This window comes from Acomys minous, assembly GCF_964271855.1.
Source record: "Acomys minous genome assembly, chromosome: 15".
In the NCBI taxonomy this organism is placed as follows: domain Eukaryota; kingdom Metazoa; phylum Chordata; class Mammalia; order Rodentia; family Muridae; genus Acomys; species Acomys minous.
In genome coordinates, this window is record NC_140497.1 from 7700860 (window position 1) to 7726380 (window position 25521).

Here is a 25521-nt window from a genome sequence, read left to right on the forward strand (position 1 = left end):
GTCTTGATTCACATCTGGCTCCTGTGACTCATGGTGTCTGTTTCTCTGATATTTGAAAGGAAGCGGAACAGGAAAGGGGAGAAGAATGGCAAGGGGCTGCGGCATTTCTCCATGAAGGTGTGCGAGAAGGTGCAGAGGAAAGGCACCACCTCTTACAACGAGGTGGCGGATGAGCTGGTGGCAGAGTTCAGTGCTGCTGACAACCACATCCTACCAAATGAGTCAGTAAGTTCTCTGGCAGCTCGTGGGGCTTGTGTAGCATCCACTCGGCAGAGCATGGCTCAGCCTTCCAAGTTGAAGCAGTGATAGATGATAGGAAACGCCCCGTTCATTACAAGGCGTGAAGGACCAGTGTCACAGACACGGAGGGTGGTCAGGAGCATCCTCTTGGGACACGCTTGTGGCATGAACCTCGGGTGCTAGTTTCCAAGCTACTGGGTCATCTAGAAGACAATCGCTCTGTCTGGCAGGCTTATGACCAGAAGAACATCCGGCGGCGGGTCTACGATGCCCTCAATGTGCTCATGGCCATGAACATCATCTCCAAGGAGAAGAAGGAGATCAAGTGGATCGGCCTGCCCACCAACTCAGCCCAGGAGTGCCAGAACTTAGAGGTGCACTGCCTAAAGCAGGCGTCCTTTGTCTTTGGTCACTTGAGGGCCATACCAGGTGGCTGAGTGGATGTGATGGGGTCCCTTTGAGTTTATTAGCCCCGGCTGCCAGGCAGTTTTTGTGTATGGCTGCAGGTTTCACATAAGACTAGTTCTGTGGGGTAAGGGTGTGTGTGTGTGTGTGTGTGTGTGTGTGTGTGTGTGTGTGTGTGTGTGTGTGTGTGTGTGTGTGTGTGTGTGTGTGTGTGTGTGTGTGTGTTTGTGTGTCTAAATCTGAGAAAAGAAAGGATCAGTGTAATGTTGAAGTCACAGGAACACTGGCCTTCATCCAGAGCCTCTGCTGTCTCCTCACTTGTCGGTTTCACTGTGGCTGATGTTCTTGGTGAAGTAAGGCCTGTGGGCCTGGCAAATGGGGTGTGTTAGTATGTGTGCTGATGGGCACCCCTCCTCACTGCTGTCTGCAGGTAGAGAGGCAGCGGAGGCTGGAGAGGATCAAGCAGAAGCAGTCACAGCTCCAGGAGCTCATCCTGCAGGTACAGCCCAGCTGAGCACCTCCACCCGCTCCCTGCCAAGCAGGCTGTTGGCCCTCAGGCCTGACAAGTGTGTGTAAGCTTAATAAGCACTCCTTGGAGTGACATCTAAGGGGTTTTGAGCCTGCACTAGGCATGTCGTGAATTCTGTAGATGTTGGTCTTAACAGCTACTAGACAGGGCAGAGGGAAAGCATGGTGACTGCAGCGGCCCTGGGAGTTGGAGAGACGTGGGGATTCAGTGAAGATATATGAGCACAGGTGTCTGGGTACCTAGTGGTCAGAGTTGGAGATCCCAGCGTGATCCTGGCCCCTCATAGCCTTGTTAACTGTCTAAGATACAGTATCAGGGCCTAGTGCTTGGTGGCATTTGCTTGTCTCTGTGTGGTCAGCCTAAGATGGCATGGCAGGGCTAGGCCTGCTGAGTGTACCAAGAAGCCAGGGACCCTGGCTCCAGAGGGAAAAGGAAGCTGGGTAGGTAGTCGGCCAGCCCATTCCTCATTTCCTGCCCTTGCTTGCGTTGGGTAAGTTTTCTACTGTCCTTGTGGAGATTAGGGCCTCCCCACTAGTACTTTGCACGCCCTTATGGCAGAGCCTCCACTATAGGGAGGGAGGAATGGGGTTGGCAGAGTTAGGTGAGAGACTGGTGTGCATGTGGTCACTTCAGACACTGGATCACTGGCTCTGGGTTCATCATGCAGAGAGGCCCTTCATCTCTACAAGGAGAGCTAGTAGCTGAGGATTGAGTGTCCTCCTGCAGGTCCTTCCTCCCTACAGGTGTGACCAGCATGGGCAGTGTCAGTGTGACTATTCCCTGTGCTCCTTGTCCCCTATAGGCTGTCAGCACATGTCAGGGCTGCTACGGGCAGATCTCTCAGCACCCATGTTCCCACTACCTGCAGGAAGGACAGGGATCGTGTTCCTGGCATTGACATCTACTGGGGCCCTGTTGGTCTTTTTCAGCAAATTGCCTTCAAGAACTTGGTGCAGAGAAACCGTCAAGCTGAGCAGCAAGCCCGCAGGCCACCTCCTCCCAACTCTGTCATCCACTTGCCCTTCATAATTGTCAACACCAGCAGGAAGACCGTCATTGACTGCAGCATCTCCAATGACAAGTTCGTTCTCAGTGGGCTCTCCAAACAAGTGTAGCCCCTTAGCAGAGGAAACTGGGAGATACGTTGTTCTCAGGTTTCAGTCTTACTGCTGCTCAGTAGCAGTATTTATGGTGTATGGTGGTTCTTTAACCCAGCAGCAAGAACATGTGCTGTGTGCAGGCAGCACGGTGTCCCAGCCCAGTGCTGTGCCTAGAGCGAGACTACAGTTTGAGACTTAGGCAGTGGCGTATCGTTCACTCCCTAGTTGGAAATGTTTTGAGAAATTCAGTTAGAGGATCTGGGATGAGGGTGAGGAAGGGGATGGGAGGGGCTGCTGCCTGGTTCCCACCCACAGTACCTTGTCCCTTGGAAGATATAGAGTTCTCACAGTGCCTTTCCCCGACAGGTTTGAGTATCTGTTTAACTTTGACAACACGTTTGAAATCCATGATGACATTGAGGTGCTCAAGCGCATGGGTATGGCATGCGGGCTAGAATCGGGCAACTGCTCTGCTGAAGACCTCAAGGTGGCAAGAAGTCTGGTACCAAAGGCTCTAGAACCATACGTGACAGGTCAGTCGTACCCTGCGGCTGGCCATGCTATGGCCCGGTGCATCCTAGTGCCTGGGTGTCTGCTGAGGTGCTGAACATTGGTACCCTTGCCTGTTGGGCTTTTATGGTGAAGGTGTGACGGAGTGGGGGTAGGGGGGGATGGGTCTGATGCATTCCTCAGGCCGTCAGTTGTTCTGCCAGTCAGGATAGCATGGAGCAGGGCTGCCAGCTTCCTGGGCTTCTGCTTGAGTGGCTTTGCTGAGTCATCAGGTCATGGCACCCTTGTGATGAAAGATCCTGTTCAATAGTCAAAGTGCATGATGTGTACTTGCTCTCTGAGGCTGTCAGGGACTTGTGTCCCAAGAACTCTGTCCCAGGTAGAATGTCCTGTCCTTTAAAAGGCATGGGAACATTAGCTCCTCACCTGCTCTTGAGCTTCCTGCAGCAGCTGTGGGCTCTGCCTTGTCCTGCTCCTAATGAGCTCTGTGCGAATCTGGCTGGAAGGCAGCAGGCATGCTGTGCATTCATGCTGTTAGTCTCTGGTTCTGCTCTCTGGGGCCACCGGTGCACACACACCTGAGAGGATGCATGTGCTGAGCTGGTTCTGCCTGCCTGAGACCCAACCACCCCTGGTTCTTACCACAGAGGGCCGAGGAGAGCAAGCAGGTCATGGTGTCCACAGATCTCCCCCAAAGCTGTGGCTGGTCATGGAGACTTTTGCTTCTTTCTCACCCCTGGGTCTCTGTGGAGTTTTGTTTTCTTTGAGACAGGGTCTTACTGCCTCTGGCTGGCCTGGAACTCCGAGACTTGCCTCCCAAAGGCAAGTGCCACCACACCTGGTATCTTGGTTTTATTTCTATTTGCTTTTGTCTCTTTCCAGAAATGGCTCAGGGATCCATTGGCGGAGTATTTGTCACGACAACAGGTTCTACATCCAATGGCACAAGGCTTTCTGCCAGGTGACAACAGCTGGGGGTGGGGCAGCCCTACTGTGTTTCAGATAAACTGGGCTGGACTTGGCCCAGGCAACTATCTTCCCAGGCAAGGGAGCACAGTGCTTATCCCCCTGTAAAACAAGCCCACCGCCTCCCAGAAATTAGGTAATTCATGATTTTTATTTTTTAAAAAGTATTACATAGTGAGATGGGAACAAACCTACCCATGCCACACTGTTCTTGTCAGGGAAAGTGACGAAAGTGTTTTTTGTTTGTTTGTTTACGATTTATTTATTACATATACAGTGTTCTGCCTGCAGGCCAGAAGACAGCATTAGATCACATTATACATGGTATGAGCCACCATGTGGTTGCTGGGAATTGAACTCAGGACCTCTGGAAGAGTAGTCAGTGCTCTTAACCTCTGAACCATCTCTCACAGCTGTTGATTTGGTTTTTCGAGACAGGGTTTCTGTATGTAGACCAGGCTACCCTCAAACTCAGATCTACCTGCCCCTACGTCCTGAGTGCTAGAATTAAAGGTGTGTGCCACCACCGCCAGATTGGTTTTATTTTGTTTTTAAGTAGGTCCTTATTCATTTTTTTGTTTGTTTTTTCGAGACAAGGTTTTTCTGTGTAGCCTTGGGTATCCGGGGCTTCACTCTGTAGACCAGGCTGCCCTCAAACTCAGAGAGATCCTCCTGCCTCTGCCTCCCTGAGTGCTGGTATTAAAGGCTACTGCGCCTGGCATCCTTACTCATTATCTTCAAATGTATCTAGTGGTACAGTGTATATACGATTATTTTCTGCTTCTGTGCACTTTACATTTTAAAAAACTTGTTTATTGTTACTGTTTGTGTATTTGTGTGATATATATGGGCATGTATAGAGGTCAGACGAGAGAGAGAGTGAGTGTGTGTGAGTGTGTGTGTGTGTGTGTGTGTGTGTGTCTGTGGGTGGGTGTCTGTGGGTGGGTGTCTGTGTGTGGGTGTCTGTGTCTGTGTAGTAGATTCCCACCATGGTTCTAAGGGTCAAACTTTGGTCTCCAGGCTTGTGTGGCAAGTGCTTTTGGCCCCAACTTTTAAAATGTATTATGTGCATGATGTGAGTGTGAGTGGAGGTCAGGGACAACTTGACTCCTTTCATTGTGGGATTCTGAAATCAAACTCAGGGGTCATCGGATTTGCATAGTAAGTCCTATTACTTTTTTTTTTTTAATTAAGACAGTTTCACTATACAACCAGGCCTTAGTCTCTTCAGTGCTAGAATTACAAGTTTACAAGTCTCCATATTGGAGTCAAAACTTACTGTTTTGTTTTTTGTTTTTAAAGTATTTTATTTAGCATTCATATGCTCATGTAATGTACTGTGGTCAGACCATGCATTTCCCTCCCCTCCAGCTTGTCCTGCGTTCTCCCCATCCCTCTGCCTTCCTGACGTCACTCTGCTCTGTCACTTTCACTCTCCCCCTTCCTCTCTCTCCCTGCTCTCTCATTCATACTCAACTAAGTCTGTTTAGTGTTGCCAATATGTGCATGGTGTCTACTGGAGCGTGGGTGGCCTCTTAGGGCCTACAGCCCTGAACACCTGAGCAAAACTGACTGTCCCTCCTCCAGCAACTTTCAGTTGCCAGTAGCTCCTCAGCTTCTGGGTTTTGTTTTTGTAGTGAGTGGGGGGGCACGTGGAGGTTAGAGGGCAGCTTTGTGGTGTCGGTTCTCTTCTTCTACCTTTATGTGTGTTCTGGGGGCCGCCAGGGTTATGAGGCAAGTGTCTGACCCATTGAGCCATTTGGCTGACCACAGTTGGTTCTTTTCCTGGCTCCCATTTCTCAAAATGAGAGAATGAAGGAGGCCATTGCGCTGGTGTTGTTTAGCACCCAGAATGCAGATGGCTCACAGTTACTGGAGCAGCCAGAAGAGCAACTGTAGTTTTGACTGTGATCTTCACAACCTCAGAGCCATTTGCTGTGGTGGTTTCTGGGTGTAGCTACCTCCATCAGAAAGCTGTTTTCTGTAAAAGCATTAGGTCAAGCAATTGTGGCTTTATATTAGTTGTTAAGTACTGAATGCTGGAGCGTGCCAGCAGCTCAATCTGTGCTCAGTATTGGGTGATGCTGCCTAGTGATTCTGCGTTCTGACCCTATGTTGTGTGCGTTGTATGTATATGAAAGGGGGAGAGAGAAGGGATTGAACCCTGGTACCTTACAAAGAATGCTTCTTGTTTGATGTTGATGCCCCGGTCCATTCTTTTTCCTGGTCCACTACCTTTGCCTGTATTTTGGAGCTCCCTTGTGAGTCCTGGTGACCAGGCACTGTGCTGTTACAGGTTTTTAAAAGGATGGACTGGGGAATAGCCCAAGCAGAGTGAAGCTCACTGCAGGCTAGGGTTCTAATATTGTAGGCGGTAAAAATGTCTGTAACTAAATCCCACCCCTTAGGGTCATGTCCATCCTTTCTGAGGCTGGACAGAGCAGGCTTCTCTCATTGACTGGCCTGTCTTTGCAGTGATCTCAGCAATGGTGCAGATGGGATGCTGGCCACAAGCTCCAATGGGTCTCAGTACAGCGGCTCCAGGGTAGAGACCCCTGTTTCCTACGTTGGGGAGGACGACGACGATGACGACGACTTCAATGAGAACGATGAGGAGGACTGACGTCCGTGCTGCGGACCCTCCTCCCCTTCAGGCCTAGCTTCAGGAAGAAAGCCTAAAGAAGAGAAACTTTTAAAGTGGGGTTTTCTGTTCTTTTTGGCCTACTCCCAAGAAGACACCCATGAGTTGTGGAATTAGGTGTGCAGCTCCAGTAAGGATTGTGCCCACGGTTTGAGCCGTGCTGCGCATGTGTTTTGAAGCCAGCGTGCTGATGCAGAGCCTGTTTTTTACTTTTTAGGATTCTGTGTTTTCTGTTTCTTCTCTCTCTCTCTCTCTCTCTCTCTCTCTCTCTCTCTCTCTCTCTCTTTTTCTTTTTTTGTTTGAAGTTTATTTTACCCCTCAACAGTTGTTACTGGGTTTGCTGAGGAAACTGCACTGCACCCACACCAGTGACAATAGTAAAATGCTGCCCTGCCTTGGACGTCCAGCTCACAGTTGGTGGATAGCCAGGCTTTGGGATGAATTTTTTCATTTGTTAATCATGCAGTGTCCAAAGAACCAAGCCAGTAGCAAAGCTCTACTTTTAAACATTAAGCGCCATACCATACGTGTTACTATGCCTTTAGTTTTCCTTAAATTATATTGAATGTCGTAATTCCATCAAGCTTGTACACTTTTTCTCTATTGCGGCAACAAATTACAAAGTTTTTCTTGTTTGTTTGTTTTTATTTGGAAGAATTTTCCTGTCACGCTGGTGCAGCTATGGAACTTGTCTAGAAAGTTTGCTTATGGGAAATTTGCCTGATTTCTTACAGGCTACATTTGGAAACTTTTTATTATATAGTTGTTTACATACTTATAAGTCTATCATTTAAAGACGTGTACTGAAACAAATGTTGTATTTGTTTCATAAGCATCTTCCTGTAATCTATTATAAAGTTGAAATTAAACATAGAGAATGTTTTAACAGTTTTTTAACTCAAAATTTGTCAATCATTTTTAATAGTTCTTTTTTTATAAAAAGAAAAAGGAATTTAAGGACAGGCAATAGTCTCTTAAAATTTATTCACAAGAACTCATTAACTGCACAGTTGCCCTTAGCTGCCTGTTCTAAAATGATGGTCTTTTTATTGAAACACAAATAAACTTTTCTGTAATATTTTATGGAATATAAAGAGACTTTAATTGTTTGACTTGTTAACTTGGCACTGTTAGTTTTTATTAATAAAACGCGCATGGGCATTTTAAACAAGCTCTGTCTTTCTGTAACTCAGGACTGTACTTCAAAACTCCTCTGGATTGTCATCATAAGTGGAAAGGTGGGAGTCTAGCCCGGAGCAGAGCCCTGGCATACCTCACAGTCCCTGCGCTGTCAGGCATGCCTGGGTCAGGGAGCAGGAGAGGAGTCACCAGTGCCTTTCCTGTGTGCCCAAGTGCAGACCTTGCTTCTTTGACTTTCCCTGTGTCCTGGAAGTTGAGGCGCACTTTGTAGGTTTGACCTCCAGAAACACTGTAAGACTGTGAGCATTCTGGAAAGATGAAGAGTGGGTACACCTCTGGTCTCTTCTTCATGCTGTGACAACTGCACTGGTAGAATCTGCCAGACACAGCTACCTTGGGACTTGGAAATAGGGACAGATGCGAGCTACCTGACGCTGGAGCTGCACCATGGCTTCAAGCTCTTCCCCTTGGCTGGCTAGATTTCCAGGGATTTAAAGGCTGGCACCTTCTTCCTCACTCCTCTCCATATTTCTTTTCCCCATTGGGAATCCAGACACTGAAGACTCAGACGTTAAGAAGCAGCCTTCCGTTTGGGAAGGTGACTGGTGATGCCCACAGAAAGTCACAGAACAGATCTGAGAAGTCCTTCAGGTGGCATTTCAGGCTAACAAACCCCAAATGCAGCTAGCCTACAACTATCAGAACACAAACAGCAACAAACCATGGGAAATAAAACTCACTCTCTGACCACTGAGCAGATTAAATGTCCTGTTGAAGAAGGCATGAAGAAAACGAAAAGTGTTCCACTTACAGGAAGAGGTAACTCAGGAGACATCCCCTGAGAGTGATGGCATCCATCCTGTATGACACTGTTAACAGTCATCCCAGAGATGCTCAGGGAACTGAGGGAGGAGGAGAGAGTCAGCGAAGTATTCACGAGCAGCGGGGCAGCAATAAAGAAAACTTAAATCACAAAGAAATCCAGGGCAGAAATGGACTGAGAATTCACTAGATGGTGTGAGAAGGAGAATTAGCGAACACTGTAATTCCTGAATCTGAGGAACAGAGGAAGAAGTGAACACTGTAATTCCTGAATCTGAGGAACAGAGGAAGAAGACATTACAGATCTAAGGGACACAGCGACACGTACATTTGGAGAGGAGAAAGGACAGAGACTGAAGATAGCGGCTGAAGACTCTCTAAGCTTGGTGAAAGAGTAAGCATCCAAGAAATGAATTCCAAGTTAACTGAGGGTGCGTACACATCTTCCTGAGGCTTCTAAAGGGTAATCTTGAAAGCAGCAAGAGGGAAAAGTCCTGGCAAGCGCACACATTCCTCAGTAGCATCCAGAGAGCTTGTCTGTGGGCCACGAGGCAATAGACCAAAACATCTCAAACATTAGAAAGAGTAAAAGCATCTGTCAAGAATTGTGTTGGGGGAGCTATTAAAGAGTCCTTAAAGACGGGTGAGGATGCTGAGGTGTAGCGCTTCACAGTTGATGGCTTCTGCTAGGGGTGTGGGTGGGGAAGGACTCAGTTTTCCAAGGGGCTGGATACTAGGAATTTGAATATACAGGCAACACAAATTGGACTTGGTGTTTTGGGGGATGGGAGGGTGAACCTGGGATGAGTAGGAAGCAAGGGTGATGGGGATGCATTTATAGGAAATTCCCAAATAATAACATTATGTTACGGAAAAAGAATCCATCCTGTCAGGCAGGCAAGACACCTCAGCTCGTAAGGTTTGCTGTGTAAGGGTCACATTCTGAATTCGGTCTCTGGAATCCGTGTAGAGAACGGACAACACAGAGTTGTCCTCTGACCACATATGCGCCCCCCTCCCCATTCATGTACACACATACAATAAAGTTTAAAGACTTTAAGAATTTATTTTCAAATTCATATCCTAGGCTACAGAATAAGACCCTGCTTCAACTTGGACTCCCTCCCCTAAAATGTTCTTAAGGGGGAGAAATGAAATCATTCCCAAATCAAAGGAGGCTGTTCATCCCCGCGCTCTGCCTGTCCTGCAGTCAGAGCTCACGAGAATCCGTCAGGTAAGGTGAACTGAGCAGTGACCCGAAACCGGAAGGAAGGACACAGACCTCTATAAACAGGAACACGGTCATATCTGATAATGGAAAAAGCATTTTACAAAATTCAATACCCTTTCTGATAGAAAAGGAAAACTGCTAAGGTGTAAATGGACGGCTGCTGAGCATGGTGCCCTGGCTAAGGTACTGAGAGCAGAGCGAGGGGCCACTTGTGTCTACTCAACATAGTACTACAAGTTCTAGTCAGGGAAGCTAGGTAAAAAGAAACATCCCACATTTGACAGGAAGAAGTAAAATGATCTCCATTTGTAGACTGTATAATCTTAGGTATTATAAAGCCCAAGGAATCCACTAAATGCTTTTCTGACTAGTAAGGATGTGAAATGTAGAGTGTATTAATTTTGTGTAGCTGTCCAGGGTTCTCAAGAGGAACAGGACCCATAGAATAAACATTCTCACAGGGAAGGATTCACACAGGGAAGACTGGGTAGTCGGTGTATATCTTTGTTCCAGGGTGGCTACCTAATCCACAAAGCTAGGTGCCTCACCTCAGCAGTGTCCTGTCTGAACACACACACACACACACACACACACACACACACACACACACACACACACACACAGAGAGAGAGAGAGAGAGAGAGAACTGAAGGGTTTCTGGAGCCACTGGTCTTCAGTCAGTGTTAAAGGCTGAGGAAGTTTGACATCTGCTGTCAGTTAAGGCTGACACAGCAGGGAGAATGTTTAAGAAGGTGCTGCTCTCTCACAGACCTGCCCAGAATTGTCACAGGTCATTTGGGCTTCAGAGTTCAACCCATAATTATTGCTTACATTGGTCTTGGGCCCTTGGTAAAAAAGTATGGTGGCAGCCACAGTGTGCAGAGGGGGCAGCAGCTGCTTGCGTCATGGCAGACAGGAAGTTAGCACATAGGTGGGGTTAGGGTCAGGTGTAATCTTCAAAGGTACATTCGAGTGACCTACTTCCTCCAGCTAGACTCTGCCCCCCTCCCCCAACCGTCATCACTTCCCCAAGTCTTATCAACTGCAGAAGCACACGCTCAGTGCATAACCCTAAGGAAGGCATGGAAACAAGGCAGAGTGATGGAGAAAAGTCTGAAAAGGACATGAAGACACATTTACATTATCAAAGAATAAAACTAGTTTAGCCAAGGAGACGAGAGTGAAATCTGCAAAACATTGCTGAGAGAAAATTTAAAAGACAGCAAGGAAGTCAAATTCCACTGGTCTAGGCAGTGCCGTTAGGACATAAGTACCCCCACAGGGATTGTTTTACCCAAATCCCAATGACAATTTTGCAGAAGGAGACCCACCCCAAATTCAAGTCACTCGAATTTTCCAAAACAATCTTGAAAGTGATTTGTCCTCAGACTTCCTAGTTTCAAAACCCATTGCAAGAATACAGTGATCAGACGCTGGGGTGGGTAGGAAGCCAAGCAGACTGGACTAGCAAAGCAGGGCCAAACCACACATTTGATCAAGTGTTTTAAGACATCGATGCTAAGACTGGTGGGGAAAACAGACTTTGCAACCAGTTGTATTGGGAGAACCGCACGCCAGTGAATGAAGTTGGGTTGATGAAACGTTAAGCAATTAGCACTGGCTGCTCTTGCAGAGGATCCAGAGTTGGTTCCCAGCACCCACATGGTAACTTAAAACCATCACTAACTACAATTCCAGGGGATCTCATGCCTTCTGACTTCCACATGGCACACAGGCATACATGCAGGCAAAACATATAAAGTAAAATAATTTTTAAAAGGTTAGCTAAGATGGATGTAAGACCTAACACGTTGAAATAAGGCAACACCTTACGGTATTGGATTTGGCAATAATTTGTTGTTTTTCAAGACAGGGTTTCTCTGTGTAGCCTTGGCTGTCCTGGACTCACTTTGTAGACCTGCCTCTGCCTCCCAAGTGCTGGGATTAAAGGCGTGTGCCATCACTACCCGGCTGGCAATAATTTACGACACCAAAGACATCAAATGAAAAACAACACTAAGCCAGGTGTGGTGGCGCATGCCTTTAATCCCAGCACTCAGGAGGCAGAGGCAGGCAGATCGCTGTGAGTTCGAGGCCAGCCTGGTCTACAAAGTGAGTCCAGAACAGCCAAGGCTACATAGAGAAACCCTGTCTCGAAAAACCAAAAAAAAAAAAAAAAAAAAAAAAAAAAAAAGACTAAACCTCAGAGGGGAGGAATTTTATAAATTGTGCATTGAAAGTCACTATCAACAGAAAAGTGCTAACCCATGCATATTAGTTACTCTTCTCATCACTGTGATGAAGCACCTGACGAAGATTAACTCAGAAGAGCATGGGGCTAATGTTTGCTCGGGGTTACTGTGGTGGGAAGGCATGGCATCACTCCCTCTTAGGGTGAATCTTAACTGTTCCTGTCAACCTTTCTGGAAACACCTTTATACATACCCAAAAGTGATTCTGTGGTGGTTCTAAGTTTAGAAAAGTTGACAGATTAACCGCACCACAGAATGAAAGATCGATTACAATTCTTGATAGATGATTAATATGTAGAATGAAGAGAACCCTTAAAGCTAACAGCAAACGAACAGCACAGTGAAAACGGGGCAGGGCCATGGTTAGGTGCCTCCCACAGAGATTTGAGAGCACGAGCAGTAAAAAGTGAGAAATGAAAATTAGACCCATAGAGAGATGCCATATCACCGTAGGATGAAGGCTCCATCACTGTTGGATGAAGAGCCACGGAAGCAGAAAATACAGAAAACGTCAGGTCGCTATGGCCTGGATCTGTAATGGCTCCTAAGAGCCTTTTGTCTTGTGGTTTGCTATTTTTTTGTTGTTGTTTTAAGATAGGGTCTCCCGCATCCCAGCTTGGCCTTGAACTTGCTATGTAGCTGAAGATGGGTATAAACACCTTTCTACCTTTGATTCCCAAGTGCAGGATCACAGGCGTGTGTCCCACACCTAGTTTATATATGCTTGGCTCTAACCCAGGCCTTTGTGTAAGCTAGGGAGATGCTGTCAGCTGAGCCCTGTTCCCGGCCCAAGGCCTGTATAGCTAAGTTTGGAACTTTGAGAAGTTGTGGAGTTTCAAGAGGTGAGGGCTAGTGGGAAGTCTTCACATCATTTGGGGGACCTGACCTTAAGAGGCATCCTAGGATCTAATTCCCTCCCGCCCCCCACCCCACCCCCTGTGTCCTGACCATGATGTGAGCTGAATCCATTCACCACACCCTGCCATGATGTGGTGGCCCTGCCAGACATGTGTTAGGCAAACAGCAGCAGCCAGGTCAACTGCAAGTCCACAACTGTGAGCCAAAGTCAACCTTTGTTCTTTACTACGTGGCTTATCTAAGGCGTTTGCTATAGCAAAAGAAAGCTGACAAACACGCACACAGTGCACAAAGACACACACACACACACACACACACACACACACACACATTGGTTAGGGTGTGAGAAACTCAATTTCTGTTGGTGGGGATGGGAAGTGAAGTCACCTCAGTGGAAAACAGGGGCGGGGGCTACCCCTCAACTAAAACCAAAGCCTTGAAAGCAGGTCTCGAAGACACGGTTGTCCACTTGTGATCGCAGCAACGTTGGTCACCAGTCAAAACAACTCAAGTGCCCGCTGATTACATAAAGGACAAGACGTGCTCTACACACACAGTAAAACTTTAATCTCAACTGAAAAAATTCTGAAACATGATGAAACCTGAGTCTCAACATCAGCCAGCCAGAAAAATAACCATGTGGCTGCATGCATATGAGACACCCAAAGTTCGATTCCTAGGGACAGAAGGTGCTTGGCAGGTGCAGTGTCTGTGTGTGCACGTGAGCACTGTAGTAGATGGGGACGATGGATGTCCAGCTGCGTGAACAAGCAGATGTCCCTGGCTGCCCTAGAGAACTCAAGCTGTCAGTTTTTGTGTTAGGTGGGAAGGAAATACTGTCAGGCATGAAAGAGGATGTGCTGGATAGTTTTATATCAACTTGAACAAAGTAGAGTCATCTGATAGGAGGGAATCACAACTGAGAAAATGCCTTCGTAAGATCGAGCTCTAGGCAAACTTGTAGGGTATTTTCTTGATGTGGGAGGGCCTTGCCCACGTGTGGGTGTGGTTATTTCTTGGCTAAGAAAGCCACGAGAAACAACCCAGTAAGCGTCACCACTCCACGACCTCTTCATCAGTTCCTGCCCCTGGGTTCCTGCCCTGTTTAAGCTCCTGTCCTGATTTCCTTCAATGATGGGCTACAGTGTGGAAGTGTAAGCCAAACAAACCCTTGCTTCCACAAGTTACTTTGGTCAAGGCGTTTCATCACAGCAATAGTAACTCTAAGACAAGAGTGGGGGGGCGGTGTTGATATGACAGGCCTGACCATGTCATATCAACAGATTAAAGGCCAGCTGCCTGCAAGCAGCAGTTCCGGGAACTTTTTCCTGACTAACCAGATCTTTCACAACTTACCTTTTTCTCTGGAATTTCTCTCTTTTGCAATTATAGCAGCTGTAAAGGTAGACACCTGCTGGAGCATTCCAGAGTTAGGTATCCATAGCAACCCTTGCTTATGCAAATACCCATGCCTCTGTGCCTATATAAACTCTGTGAAATTTTTCAATAAACGGGGTTTGATCAGAATCCAGACTTGCCCCCTTCTTTGTGTCTTGTGTTCTGTCTCTATACAGGAAAATTCTCCTCCCGAGCGTTAGTCGAACCCCGGTGGGCCGGAGAAACCATTGTTACTGTATTGGTACATTCTGTTGCCAAGAATGGCTTTGAGAAGATCAGCAAAGGGGCTAATCCAGTGAAATCCAGAGAGGTGTGATGTTGGCTGTTGATGCTGTAATTGCTGAACTTAAGAAAACAATTTAAACCTGTGACAACCCCTGAAGAAATTGCTCAGGTTGCTACAATTTCTGCAAATGGAGACCAGGACATTGGAAACATCATTTCTGATGCAACGAAAAAGGTTGGAAGAAAGGGCCTCATCTCAGAGAAGGAAAAACCGTGAATGATGAGCTAGAAATTATTGAAGGCATGAAGTTTGATAGAGGATATAGTTCCCCATATTTTATTAACACATCAAAAGGACAAAAATGTGATTTCCAAGATGCCTATGTTCTGTGAGTGAAAAGAAAAGTTCTAGTGTCCCCGTCCATTGTACCTGCTCTTGAGATGGCCAATGCTCACCTGATGCCGTTGGTCATAATTGCTGAAGATGTTGATGGAGAAGCTCTAAGCACACTGGTTTTGATCAGGCTAAACGTTGGTCTTCAAGTTGTAGTAGTCAAAGTTCCAGGGTTTGGGGACAATAGGAAGAACCAGCTTAAAGATATGGCTAGTGCTCGTGGTGGTGCGATATTTGGAGAAGCGGGGTTGAATCTAAATCTTGAAGATGTTGAAGCTCATGACTTAGGGAAAGCAGGAGAGGTCATTGTCACCAAAGATGGCGCCATGCTTTTGAAAGGAAAAGGAGACAAAGCTCAAATTGAAAAACGGATCCAAGAAATCACAAAGCAGCTGGACATCACAACCAGCGAATATGAAAAGGAAAAGCTGAACGAGCGACTTGCTAAACTTTCCGGTGGCGTAGCTGTGCTGAAGGTCAGAAGGGCAAGTGACGGTGAAGTGAATGAGGGAGAAGATGAGTTGCCGATGCTCTCCATGCTACACGAGCAGCCGTTGAAGGAGGGATTGTTCCAGGAGGGGGCTGCCCTCTGCTTCGCTGCAGCCCAGCCTTGGATTCATTAAAGATCAGAAAACAGGTGTAGAAATTACTAAAAGAGCACTCAAAATTCCTGCACCAACTACTGCTAAGAACGCAGGTGTTGAAGGATCTTTGATAGTTGAGAAAACTCTGCAGAGTTCCTCAGAAGTTGGTTACGATGCTCTGCTCGGAGATTCTGCGAATGTGGTGGGAAGGGCAATCGTTGATCCAACAAGGGTGGTAAGAGGTGTGTCACTGGCTGCTGCTGGGGCGGCCTCCGTGCTAACCACAGCCCAAGCTGTAGTGACAGAAATCCCTGGGAAGAGAAGGACCCTGGAATCGGCTCAGTGGGTGGGGTGGGGGGTATGGGAGGTGGCGTGTTCTAACTCCTAGAATAGTGTTTTGCCCTTATCAATAAACTGTGACAGGAAGCCCAAGGCAGGTTCCTCACTGCTAACTTCAGAGAAGTGATCTGAAGAAAATGACTGGCTGCTCACTGTAGCCATCAGTTACTGGTTCGCATCGACAGTATATAATGGTTTACAGCTGTCTTTGTCCCTGCCTACAGATGATTTATTTTGTACTTTTTTTTGCAAGTGTCCTGTTTTCACCTCAAATCACTGAGGCATTTCTACTGTTCTCTTTTTTTTTCTAATTTATTATGTATATAATGCTCTGCCTGCATATAACACCTGCAGGCCAGAAGATGGGACCAGATTCATTATAGATGGTTGTGAGCCACCATGTGGTTGCTGGGACTTGAACTCAGGACCTTCAGAAGAGCAGCCACTGCTCTTAACCTCTGAGCCATCTCTCCAGCCCTTCTACTGTTCTCTTACAGTCATGACTGTAGCGCTGTGTCACCACGTGAGAAGTTCAGAAGCAGCCTTCCTGTGGAGAGCAAGAAAATTGTGTACAAAGTAGAGATGTATCCAATTATGTGACAACACTGTGTAATAAAATTTTGTTTTAAAAAAATTAGAGGTCAGCATCACCAAGGTGAAATCTGAGAAGTGTTTCTTCAGAGTCCACATACAGAAGCCGCGTTCCAAAGATGGCCAAATTGCATCTCCCGCTAGCAGCTGAACTTGGTAGCGTAAGAGTCACCCAGGTGGTGCTGGTTTTGACAGGATGAAGGAGTTATGAAAAGCAGCTGAGAAGCCTGGATTGACCATTGGAGGAGGTGCAGTCTCAGTAGTAGTTGAGGCCCCAGAATTGAAGGGGTCATAGAGAGACGCTGAGGCTTGGCACCCCGAAGAGAACCTGGGAGACATTGGTGAAAGTGCAGGCCTGCCGTAGCAGAAGGCTCCTGTGTTTTGCAGATGCCAGTACTGTGGGATGGGCACTGAGAACAGCAGCAGTGGTGGTGCAGAGCCAGTCAGAGCTTGGAAGACAAGCTGCGTGTGCTGCGGTGGGCAGAGGCAGAGGAATGACCCAAGTCACCTCAGAAGATGGTGAGTGGATACAGACATTAGACACTGTGGTATTTACACTGTTGGAGTTTGGTTTTGCTTTGACCTGACCGTGACTGTGCCCTCATTTTTTTTTCCTTTTGAAGTAAGGAAGTATTTAACTTAATTTTGATTTTTGACAAGTACTGCTACAGTTAGGAGATTTTGAACTTTAAAAACAAAGATTTTGGAGTTTTAAAGAGACTGGACATTTTAAAGGCACTGGACTTTTGATGTATTTGAATTTATAAAGACCAACACTTTTAAAGGTATTTATTTTTTAATGTGAAATCTTGGGAATGTATGAGAAAGGAAAGGTTGTGGCTTAACAGCGATGTGTTTGTGTGTCAAGTTGACAAGGGGTCAACTGTATTCGATAGTTTTATATGATCTTGACACAAGCTAGAGTCATCTGAGAGGAAGAAACCTCAATTGAGAAAATGCTTCCATAAGATCTGGCTGCAGGCAAGCCTGATGAACATTTTCTTAGTGATTCATGGGGGAGGGCCCAGCCATTGTGGGCGGGGCCATCCCTGGTCTGGTGGTCCTGGTTCTGTAAGAGAGGAGGCTGAGCAAGCCATCATGAGCAAGCCAGGAAGCAGCTCCCTCCATGGCCTCTGCATCAGCTCCTGTCTATAGGTTCCTGCCCTGTTTGAGTTCCTGTCCCGACTTCCTTTAGTGATGGCCTGTAATGTGGAAGTGTAAGCCAAATAAACCCTTTCCTCCCAAATTTGGACACAGTGTTTCATCACAGCAGTAGTGCCCTAAGTAAGACAGAGGGCTAGATGTTCTATTTGGCTTGGTCAAATCAGTAGATGCTTCTGAAAACAGTTGTTTGCTGGTGGAAATGAAAATGACCCCTTTCCCTCAACTCCTGAGTTACTTTAAAATAGTTTACAGAGTGTGGAACCCGAAAGGCCACACAGAATAGCCTGATAAATGTTTATGTTTAGATCTTATACCCCAGGAAGCCATGCACCTGGTTGCACTGTGTATGTGCGTGTGTTCTCCTGAGCTGTGTTCTGTCTCAGCTGGGAAAAGGCAAATGCAGGCTCTTTTGCTGCTTGGTTGCATGAGGAGGCGATATGCAATGTGAACATCTTTAGGAGAGGCCCTGAGACCTTGGAGGCTGAGAGGCAGGAGGTGGCAACAGGGTAGGTCTATGGGCAAAGTGGCAGGCTGTGTGGAATGTCCCTGCCCCGTACTCCGCCACTGATACTCCTGACCCCAGTTGCTGAGGTGCCAAAACTACTTGTATTGAAACCGAAACCGTAGAAAGGTTTTAAAGAAAGGAGTGCTTGATTCTTAGTAGAACTTTCCCCCTGGGTCAGGAAAGACATGGCTTTTTCACACAGAATAAGAAGAGTAACTTTAATGAAGTTTGCTTTGATGGCATAGGAGTTGTAGTCTCAGAAGCACAAACTGGGGATGTGCCATGCTGGGGTGACCAGCGTCACACTGATATAGACCCATAGTTCACACTGAAGTGCAGGACAGACAAATGACCACAGGACAGTCATGGCGACAGATGGGTCACTCTCGGGTCTCCTTAATGATAGCAGGACTCTGGTTTCCTGTTAACCCCATAGCTACAGTTGGATTGCAAACATCTAAGATTTAGTAGAAAGCTGGTGATGCTCAGGGGGGTGCTGGGCAGGAGCACTTTCTGGTGTCAACAGATGGGCCATCGTCTCAGCTCCGGACCATGTTTGAAGTCGCTGGGCATGCTCAGCTGGGCAGAGGATGGTCGGTCAAGAGGGAGTGGCCTGTAGGGCAGCATAGGTGTGGACAAGCATCCTGCTCCTTATTGCTGTATTGTAAGTTTGAATTCCACTTTTCCTTCATAGGGGTCATGGGGATTGTTGAAGGTCACGTGGTCTGCCAGGATCTTGCACACGATGCGGACTTCTGTGTTCTTGGGGACATTGAGAAGCTTCGCTGCCACCAGAGGGTTGCTGTAATGGGGCTGAAGCGCAAGCACAGGGGGATGAGATGCTTGGAAAAAATCCCCGATGTTAGAAAAACAAAGTAACCGAAGAAGCGGAGAGATAAAGGACTCTTCTGTCTTGGGGTCAAGGCTGTTGGGCCCAAAGGAGCCCTTGGATCACAGAGAGGCTGGCTTCTGGCCGGGCATGGTGCCACACACCTGTAATCCTAGCACTGGGAGGCAGAGGCAGGGGGAATCACTGTGAGTTCGAGGCCAATCTGGTCTACAAAGCGAGTCTAGCACAGCAAAAGGCTACACAGAGAAACCCTGTCTCGAAAAACTGAGAGGGTGGGGGCTGGCCTCTGCCCACAGCAGCTAGGACTCTCTGTACTACGGACAACAAACAGGGTGTAAAGTGGGGAGAGACGCATGCAGCTGAGAGGAAGTGCTTTGGAGGGATTCAGACGCAAGGAGGGGATGGAAGACCCTGCGCCCTTCAGGAAGCAGGGTGATGTTCATGGTTTTTTTGGGGGGAGCATTTCTAGGTGGATAAAAGAAGTACCCAAGGCTGACTAAGGTATGTTTTTCATCCATTTTTCCTTCCTTCCTTCCTTCCTTCCTTCTTCCCTTCATTCCTTCCTTCCTTCTTGTTTGTTTTTCCAAGATAGACTCTCAGGCAGGCCAGACTGGCCTTGAACTTGCTCTGTAGCCAAAACGACCTTGAGCTCCTGATCTTCCTGCCTCCACCTCCCAAGTTCTGGGATTACAGGCGTGAACCACTTTGCCTTTGTGAAGCTTTTATAGAAAATGGCTTTCCCATTGCTAAGTCTGACGTAATTCATTCAGCACGTGCATGGGGCAGAGTGAAGCAGACGCACCTGCGCTTTCCTGCCGTAGTAGGGGAAGTAGTGGAGACTGAAGGTGCCGTTGGGAGGATAGTACTCCACCTGCAGGGGCTCGGTGTTCTTCCGGGGCATATGGGGATCATCCTGGGGAGGAGAGGCCACAGCTGAGTCTAATTGGCACTGGGGCACATGCTCACCTGTACAAGTACACAGTCGTATGTGTACTGTGTGGCACACACTGGTAACAGAGCCACTGACCACATCCAAACTTCTTTGCATGTTAGTGCAAAAGAATCAGCCATCTTTCTTAGTCAGGGCTGAGAGCCTGGCAAGAACATCCTTTCTCAAAATGCCAAACCCCAGCCACTTTCCACCCCGCTTACCCCATCTTAGAGTCCTGGCTGAGTGATGGGACCTGGGGAGCTGCTGTTCGCTTATTATCATGTGAGTTGAAAGCTGGCAGATCCAAGAGCTCATGGGCCAAAGCCAGGCTCAGAGTCTGTGCCGTTTTCTGGATTAAGTGTAAACACACTCAATCTGTTTCCTTTCATTGTTGGAGTCAGGCCTGCCCAATGGGTAGCTTAAGCTCATAGGAGGACAGTGACCTCCTTGTCTATGTCAAAATAACTTAAAGAGTAAAGAAGCTGGCTGGTGGAGGCCCACGCCCTTTAATCCTGGCACTTGGGAGCCAGAGGCATGGGGATCTCTGTGAGTTCAAGGCCAGCCTGGTCTACACACTGAGTCCAGGACAGCCAGGGCTACACAGAGAAACCCTGTCTTGAAAAACAAAAATTCAATCAACAACCAAACAACAAAAAAAGTGAAAACCATGCCTGAAGCCCTAAGGACAGAGCTCTGAGGGTACAGATGTTCCTTCGTCACTCATGGACATGACCTTTTGATGTGCCAGGTAGGGCTCGACATGGAGAACAAGCCTTGGGGACCATTTAGTGGAGGCACATTTAGTATTTGATACTGTACTTAGTTACTTCATAAGAGGGTTTATCTGAGATTAATACCACCTATGTAGATGTACTAAACCCTATGAAACAACTACGCTGTTGGTGATCTGGGATATTTTTGTAAATAAAAATGTAGGTAAGATGGTAGTAAAATGGTGGCCACCCACGTCGACGCCAGGCTTTCAGCAACATGATGAGGAAGAAGCCAAAGCTACAGCATCATTCCTGGGTTGTCACTCTTGGCCATAGCTGATGAGCTGACAGTTGGCATGTACCCAGACTTAACTTAGGTCCCATCCCTACCCCCTGCCCCGCCCCGCCCCAGCTGTGCTCACCTGGAAGGTGCAGTCCACTCGGGGTGCTGTGTTGTTACTAGGGAGGAACTTGACAATCTAGAAGAAAGACTGTGATGTGCCCCTGGTGTGCAGGAGGACACACACATGCCTCTGATCCATCATTCCATGGTACCACAGTGTAGGAGGGCAACTGACAGTGGCAGTGCTGAGGCAGAGGGCTCTGCTCACTGGCACCACATCCAGGCTTGCTGTGGTGATGGGTAGCAGCCTCCCTCCTTGCTGCAGTGGGGCCCCCACACCTCCACATTCCTCCCCGAATCTCTGATCCTCAGCCATTGTCTCCTGAGCTCTGAGCAGGACCTGTCTTTGGTGGGAGTGTCAGCTGCCACATGGGCCAGTGGAGCCTTAATCACAGCCCACTTGTCAGGCAGCTCTCGGGAGCTTTGTGGTGGGTTCAGGGCATGAGTGTGTGACCCTATAAGGCCTTGCAAAGTGGAAATAAGTGGCAAGTAAAAGCCTAATTGGCCTTACTGCCTATTTCCAGGGACAGGGACATTGAGAGCCACTCAGCTTGACTGCATTTCTGCCTCTCGATTGCTGTGTCTTTGTTCTTAGGGCATTGGCAGGACTTGCTGCTGGCTGGTTTCCGGTACCACTGAAGCCTCAGTGATTGCCATGGGACCCACCCTGACAGATGCCTGTTTCTAGTGCAGAAGGAGACCGTGTAGAATGCGCCCAGGTTCTCCCAGTCCGAATCCATGACTCAAGACCCCTGCTGCCTAAGGTCTCTCCTTCATTAGCCCCGTGTCTTATTTATGCAATATTTATAGCTATAGGGCTGGTAAGACACTGTCTGAGTAGAAAATTCTAGATTGGTATTTAAAAACTGAACACAACAAATGTGTGTGGAGTCAGGTTGGGATAGATGAGGGACCTGGCCTCCATGCTTGAGTGTGAGGAGGGGGCCATCTCCAAAGCAAGGGGCGGGAGGACCTTGATACTTACCCTGTTCATTTTAATAATGAAGCAGGGCTTTCCTTCCTCAAAGCCAAAGCTTGGGTCCACCAGGCCTGAGCAGTTCTGCAGCATGTCTGCCATGAACTTGCAGGAGAACTTGGTATGGTTTGGAGCCTCAAAGCTCTCCTGGAAGAAGTACTTTTCAGAGGTACAGTTGATGCTGTCCTGCTGGGAAGCCGGGGTGTAGCCTGTAGAACACACACCCTCTCAGCAGCCAGCCCCACTCCCCACTGCCCATGGAGGAGGTCCCGAGTCGCTAGTGATTCTCCTAGGATACAGATACAGTGCTAAGTCCGTGCTCACCCACCTGCTAAGAAACTGTGGAGAGTGTGCGTGAGGCCAGCCCAGGAGCTGTTTTCAGAGACGTTGTAGGAAATCTGCAGCCCTCTTTCCCCGTACACATCAGGTCTCAAGGTCACCCCTGCAAGGAAAGGGCACCACCTCGGATTCATTTCTCCAAGTGTTCTGATATTCTTTTGTTTTTTTTTAAAAAGATATATTTATTGATTATGTATACAGTGTTCTGCCTGCATGTACACCTGCACACCAGAAGAGGGCACCAGATCTCATTATAGATGGTTGTGAGCCACTATGTGGTTGCTGGGAATTGACCTCAAGAACCTTTGGAAGAGCAGCCAGTGCCCCTAACCTCTGAGCCACCTCTCTAGCCCTGTTCTGATATTCTTATACTGAACCCTTGGCCCTGAGGTTGTTCAGACTCACACAACACCAACCATAGGTCGTCCTGAGGTGGATCCAGGTCCTCACCTTCCTAGGTAAGAGCTACAAGAGAGGTTCCCTCTAGCTCAGGAAGCTTGGAAGAAACACTACAAAGAAGGGCCGAAGGCCTCTGACAACACAGGTTCTGGGACCCCTGCCCTCTGCAGAATCAAACACAGTGGGCACGAAGGCCTGTCCTGAGCCTGAGAATCTGTATGCCCAGGCCCAGCAATAGTGACCTCTGTTTCATTGGGGTCATGAGCAGGATTGGTGCAGTGCATACTAACCCCTGGGGAAGGCTCCACATAGTCTGTAGAAGGGGCTCTAGGGGAAAGGAATCTGAACACACATCAAGGGTTCCACTTGGGAGCCATAGGCAAGAGCACACGTCTTTAATCCCAGCAGTTGGGAAGCAGAGGCAGGCAGATCTCTGCTTGAGGCCAGCCTGGTCTATATAGAAAGAGTTCTAGGACAGCCAAGGATACATAGAGAGCCTGTCTCAAAGGGGAAAAGGGGGTGCTTTTCACTTGGGGGCTGGGGAAGTGGCTCAATGGTTAAGAGCACCTCTGCTCTCCCAGAGGACCCTGGTTAGATTCCCTGCACCCCCATGGCAGCTCACAACCACCTGTATCTCAGGTTCCAGGGCATCCGATGTCCTCTTATGGCCTCTCAGGTACGAGGCACACATACGGTGCACTGACAGATGACATGCAGGCAAAACATCCCACGAACATACATAAAACAACAACAACAGCAACAGCAACATAAACAAAGCCATAAAAATATCCTTTTCACTTGCACTGCAACATGGTGTAGCAGATAAAGGTCCTTGCCACCAAACCTGATGACCTGAGTGTGATGCCAGGAGCCACGTAGTGGGAAGAAAAGAACCATCTCCTGAGGGCTGTCTTCTCACTGTACATGCCTACAGGCCTACCCTTGCACACACACACACACACACACACACACACACACACGTGAACAATGTAAAAGATATGTTAAAGTACTTCACTTATTCTGATTAAATGCAAAAGCATTTTTAACAAGGAGTGTGCGTGTGTGTGTGTGTGTGTGTGTGTGTGTGTGTGTGTGTGTGTGTGAGTGAGACCATAGTCTGCTGTATATCCACTGAGTGGTTCTGCCAGCAGACAGGGCGTGAGTTCATGGGGCAGACTCAAGCACGAGTGGCCTGGAGCCACCCTGGCCCTCTGTCTTTTTCTGGTGCTGGCAACGCTGTCCCCACCTTCACATCAAGTCACTGGCAACGCTGTCCCCACCTTCACATCAAGTCACTCATTCTTTCGAAAGCAGCCATGTAGCCTTCGCTGGGGAATAGTCTATGTTGTGTTCAGCCTGGCCCACCCATGTTGCTGGCTTTCTGTTTAGGTGAACCAGGGCTTGCTCCCCCAGGCCTGCTCCCCCAGGCCTGCTCCCCCAGGCCTGCTCCCCCAAGGCCTGCTCCCCCAAGGCCTGCTCCCCCAAGGCCTGCTCCCCCAAGGCCTGCTCCCCCAGGCCTGCTCCCCCAGGCCTGCTCCCCCAGGCCTGCTCCCCCAAGGCCTGCTCCCCCAGGCCTGCTCCCCCAGGCCTGCTCCCCCAGGCCTGCTCCCCCAAGGCCTGCTCCCCCAGGCCTGCTCCCCCAGGCCTGCTCCCCCAAGGCCTGCTCCCCCAAGGCCTGCTCCCCCAAGGCCTGCTCCCCCAGGCCAGATACTCCCCTGTGTGTGTGTAAGCATTTTCATGTGAACGCACAGGCGTCTTGTCTCTGTGATCCTCCCTCCCAAACCCTTCCCATTGCTTAAAACTAAAGCCAAAGTCAGGCTTTGCAAACTTATGCTCGTCATCCCTCTCAGGGGGCTGTGGGGCCCCCTGCCCTGGGTGTAGGGGGGGACAGCGAGCCCTCCTGATGCTTACCCGGTGACTTTAGCTGGTCCTGGTAGTCTGGCGTGTAGGGGTCGATGGTCTGCATGAGCACATAGATGCACAAGGCGAAGAGGCCAGTCATGACCACGTAGAAGCCTGCATAGTAGAGGCTGATCCACACTGTGGGGGAGAGAGATGGAAATAGCCACCTCAGCTGTGGCAGCAGACATGGCACGGACCCACAGCTCTCTCCATCTCTGCCACAGGGCGCAGTTGGTGGTGTCGTGCAGTGCTCTCATGATGCTGGGCCATCAGCACCTCTCCTGAGTTCCAGAACTTTCTCATCCAAGTGGAATCGCTGGCACCCCCTTACCCTCACTCCCCAGCTCTGGAACCCATCGTCCCTTTCCATCTCTAATTATTTTTTTTCACATAAACAGAACTATAGGGCATATGCGTGCCTTGTGTGGGCTCCTGTCACTCCCCTTGCACAATTAGTGCCAACTGTGTGTGCTTGGCACACTGGTTACTGTATCCACAGCCAGAGTGGCCGGATCTCAGAGCCTGACCTTCTGCACCCTGAGGTTCCTACTGTTCCTCGCATTACAGAAAGGGAAAGGCAAGGAGAGAGGCAGCTGCTGGCCAAGGACAGCCCCAGTGCTTGACCTGGCTGGCAGGGCCATGGCTGAGTATGCACCAGGCTGTGCTCTGAGGACCTGGCAGGAACTTGCCCTGTGTCCCACAGAGAAGAGGGACAGCAGGCATGCTGCCCCCCCCCCCCCCGCTCCTATGGCTCCCAGCTTCAAGCATCAGCTGAAGGAGGTGAAGGAAGAGGCAGGATTGGTAGCAAGTGTTCCAACCCCTTTGTGAGGCGGGCTCCGAGGGCTCCTGAAGACCTCCTCAGCGACATGCCTTGGTCAGAGTTGAGTGAGACCACACCCCACCAGGGCACGGCCTTGCCCTTGGGCTGCTGTGAAGTCCCACAGCCATGGTTTGAGTGCTTCCTGGTCATGGGGAGCCATTGCTAAGAAACATGCTGCCACAAAAGGCGCGTCTGTGGTTCTTCCTGGGAAGGCCTCTCAGAATGTGGGATATGCCTGGGGATGCATGGTGTGGGTGTGTTTTTTTCCAAACAAGTCATTCTCCAGTCTCCAGT

At 48.6% G+C, this 25521-nt stretch overlaps 2 protein-coding genes and 1 pseudogene across 7 annotated transcripts in view; 2 read left to right on the forward strand and 1 right to left on the reverse strand.

The window, feature by feature from the left end:
* The window catches only part of TFDP1 (transcription factor Dp-1), a 42601-nt gene extending 35090 nt beyond the window's left edge, over positions 1-7511 (forward strand). For all 4 annotated transcript variants that reach the window (XM_084758858.1, XM_084758857.1, XM_084758860.1 and 1 more), the window contains exons 6-12: positions 60-225; positions 471-614; positions 1076-1144; positions 2104-2255; positions 2641-2807; positions 3667-3745; positions 6226-7511. In XM_084758858.1, the coding sequence (XP_084614984.1) occupies positions 60-225; positions 471-614; positions 1076-1144; positions 2104-2255; positions 2641-2807; positions 3667-3745; positions 6226-6373 (925 nt within the window). In that variant the 3' untranslated portion in view covers positions 6374-7511. The remainder of the gene's footprint in view (positions 1-59; positions 226-470; positions 615-1075; positions 1145-2103; positions 2256-2640; positions 2808-3666; positions 3746-6225) is intronic.
* Positions 7512-13440: 5929 nt separating this feature from the next.
* On the forward strand, positions 13441-15676 carry LOC311585046 (60 kDa heat shock protein, mitochondrial-like; annotated as a pseudogene). Its single transcript has 2 exons — positions 13441-13516; positions 14269-15676. The product of its transcript is annotated as a 60 kDa heat shock protein, mitochondrial-like (transcript).
* Positions 15677-18151: 2475 nt separating this feature from the next.
* On the reverse strand, positions 18152-25142 carry ATP4B (ATPase H+/K+ transporting subunit beta). 2 transcript variants are annotated; one of them, XM_084759637.1, is made up of 7 exons: positions 25063-25142; positions 24417-24545; positions 22096-22209; positions 21777-21976; positions 20811-20867; positions 19547-19657; positions 18152-18707 (listed from the first exon to the last, which is right to left on the reverse strand). In XM_084759637.1, exons 2-7 carry the CDS (start codon positions 24505-24507, stop codon positions 18546-18548), a joined length of 735 nt encoding a protein of 244 aa, XP_084615763.1. In that variant the 5' UTR covers positions 24508-24545; positions 25063-25142; the 3' UTR covers positions 18152-18545. The 2 variants fall into 2 exon arrangements, with proteins under 2 accessions (XP_084615763.1, XP_084615762.1); XM_084759636.1 differs by having other exon boundaries at positions 25032-25142.
* Positions 25143-25521: the final 379 nt, after the last annotated feature.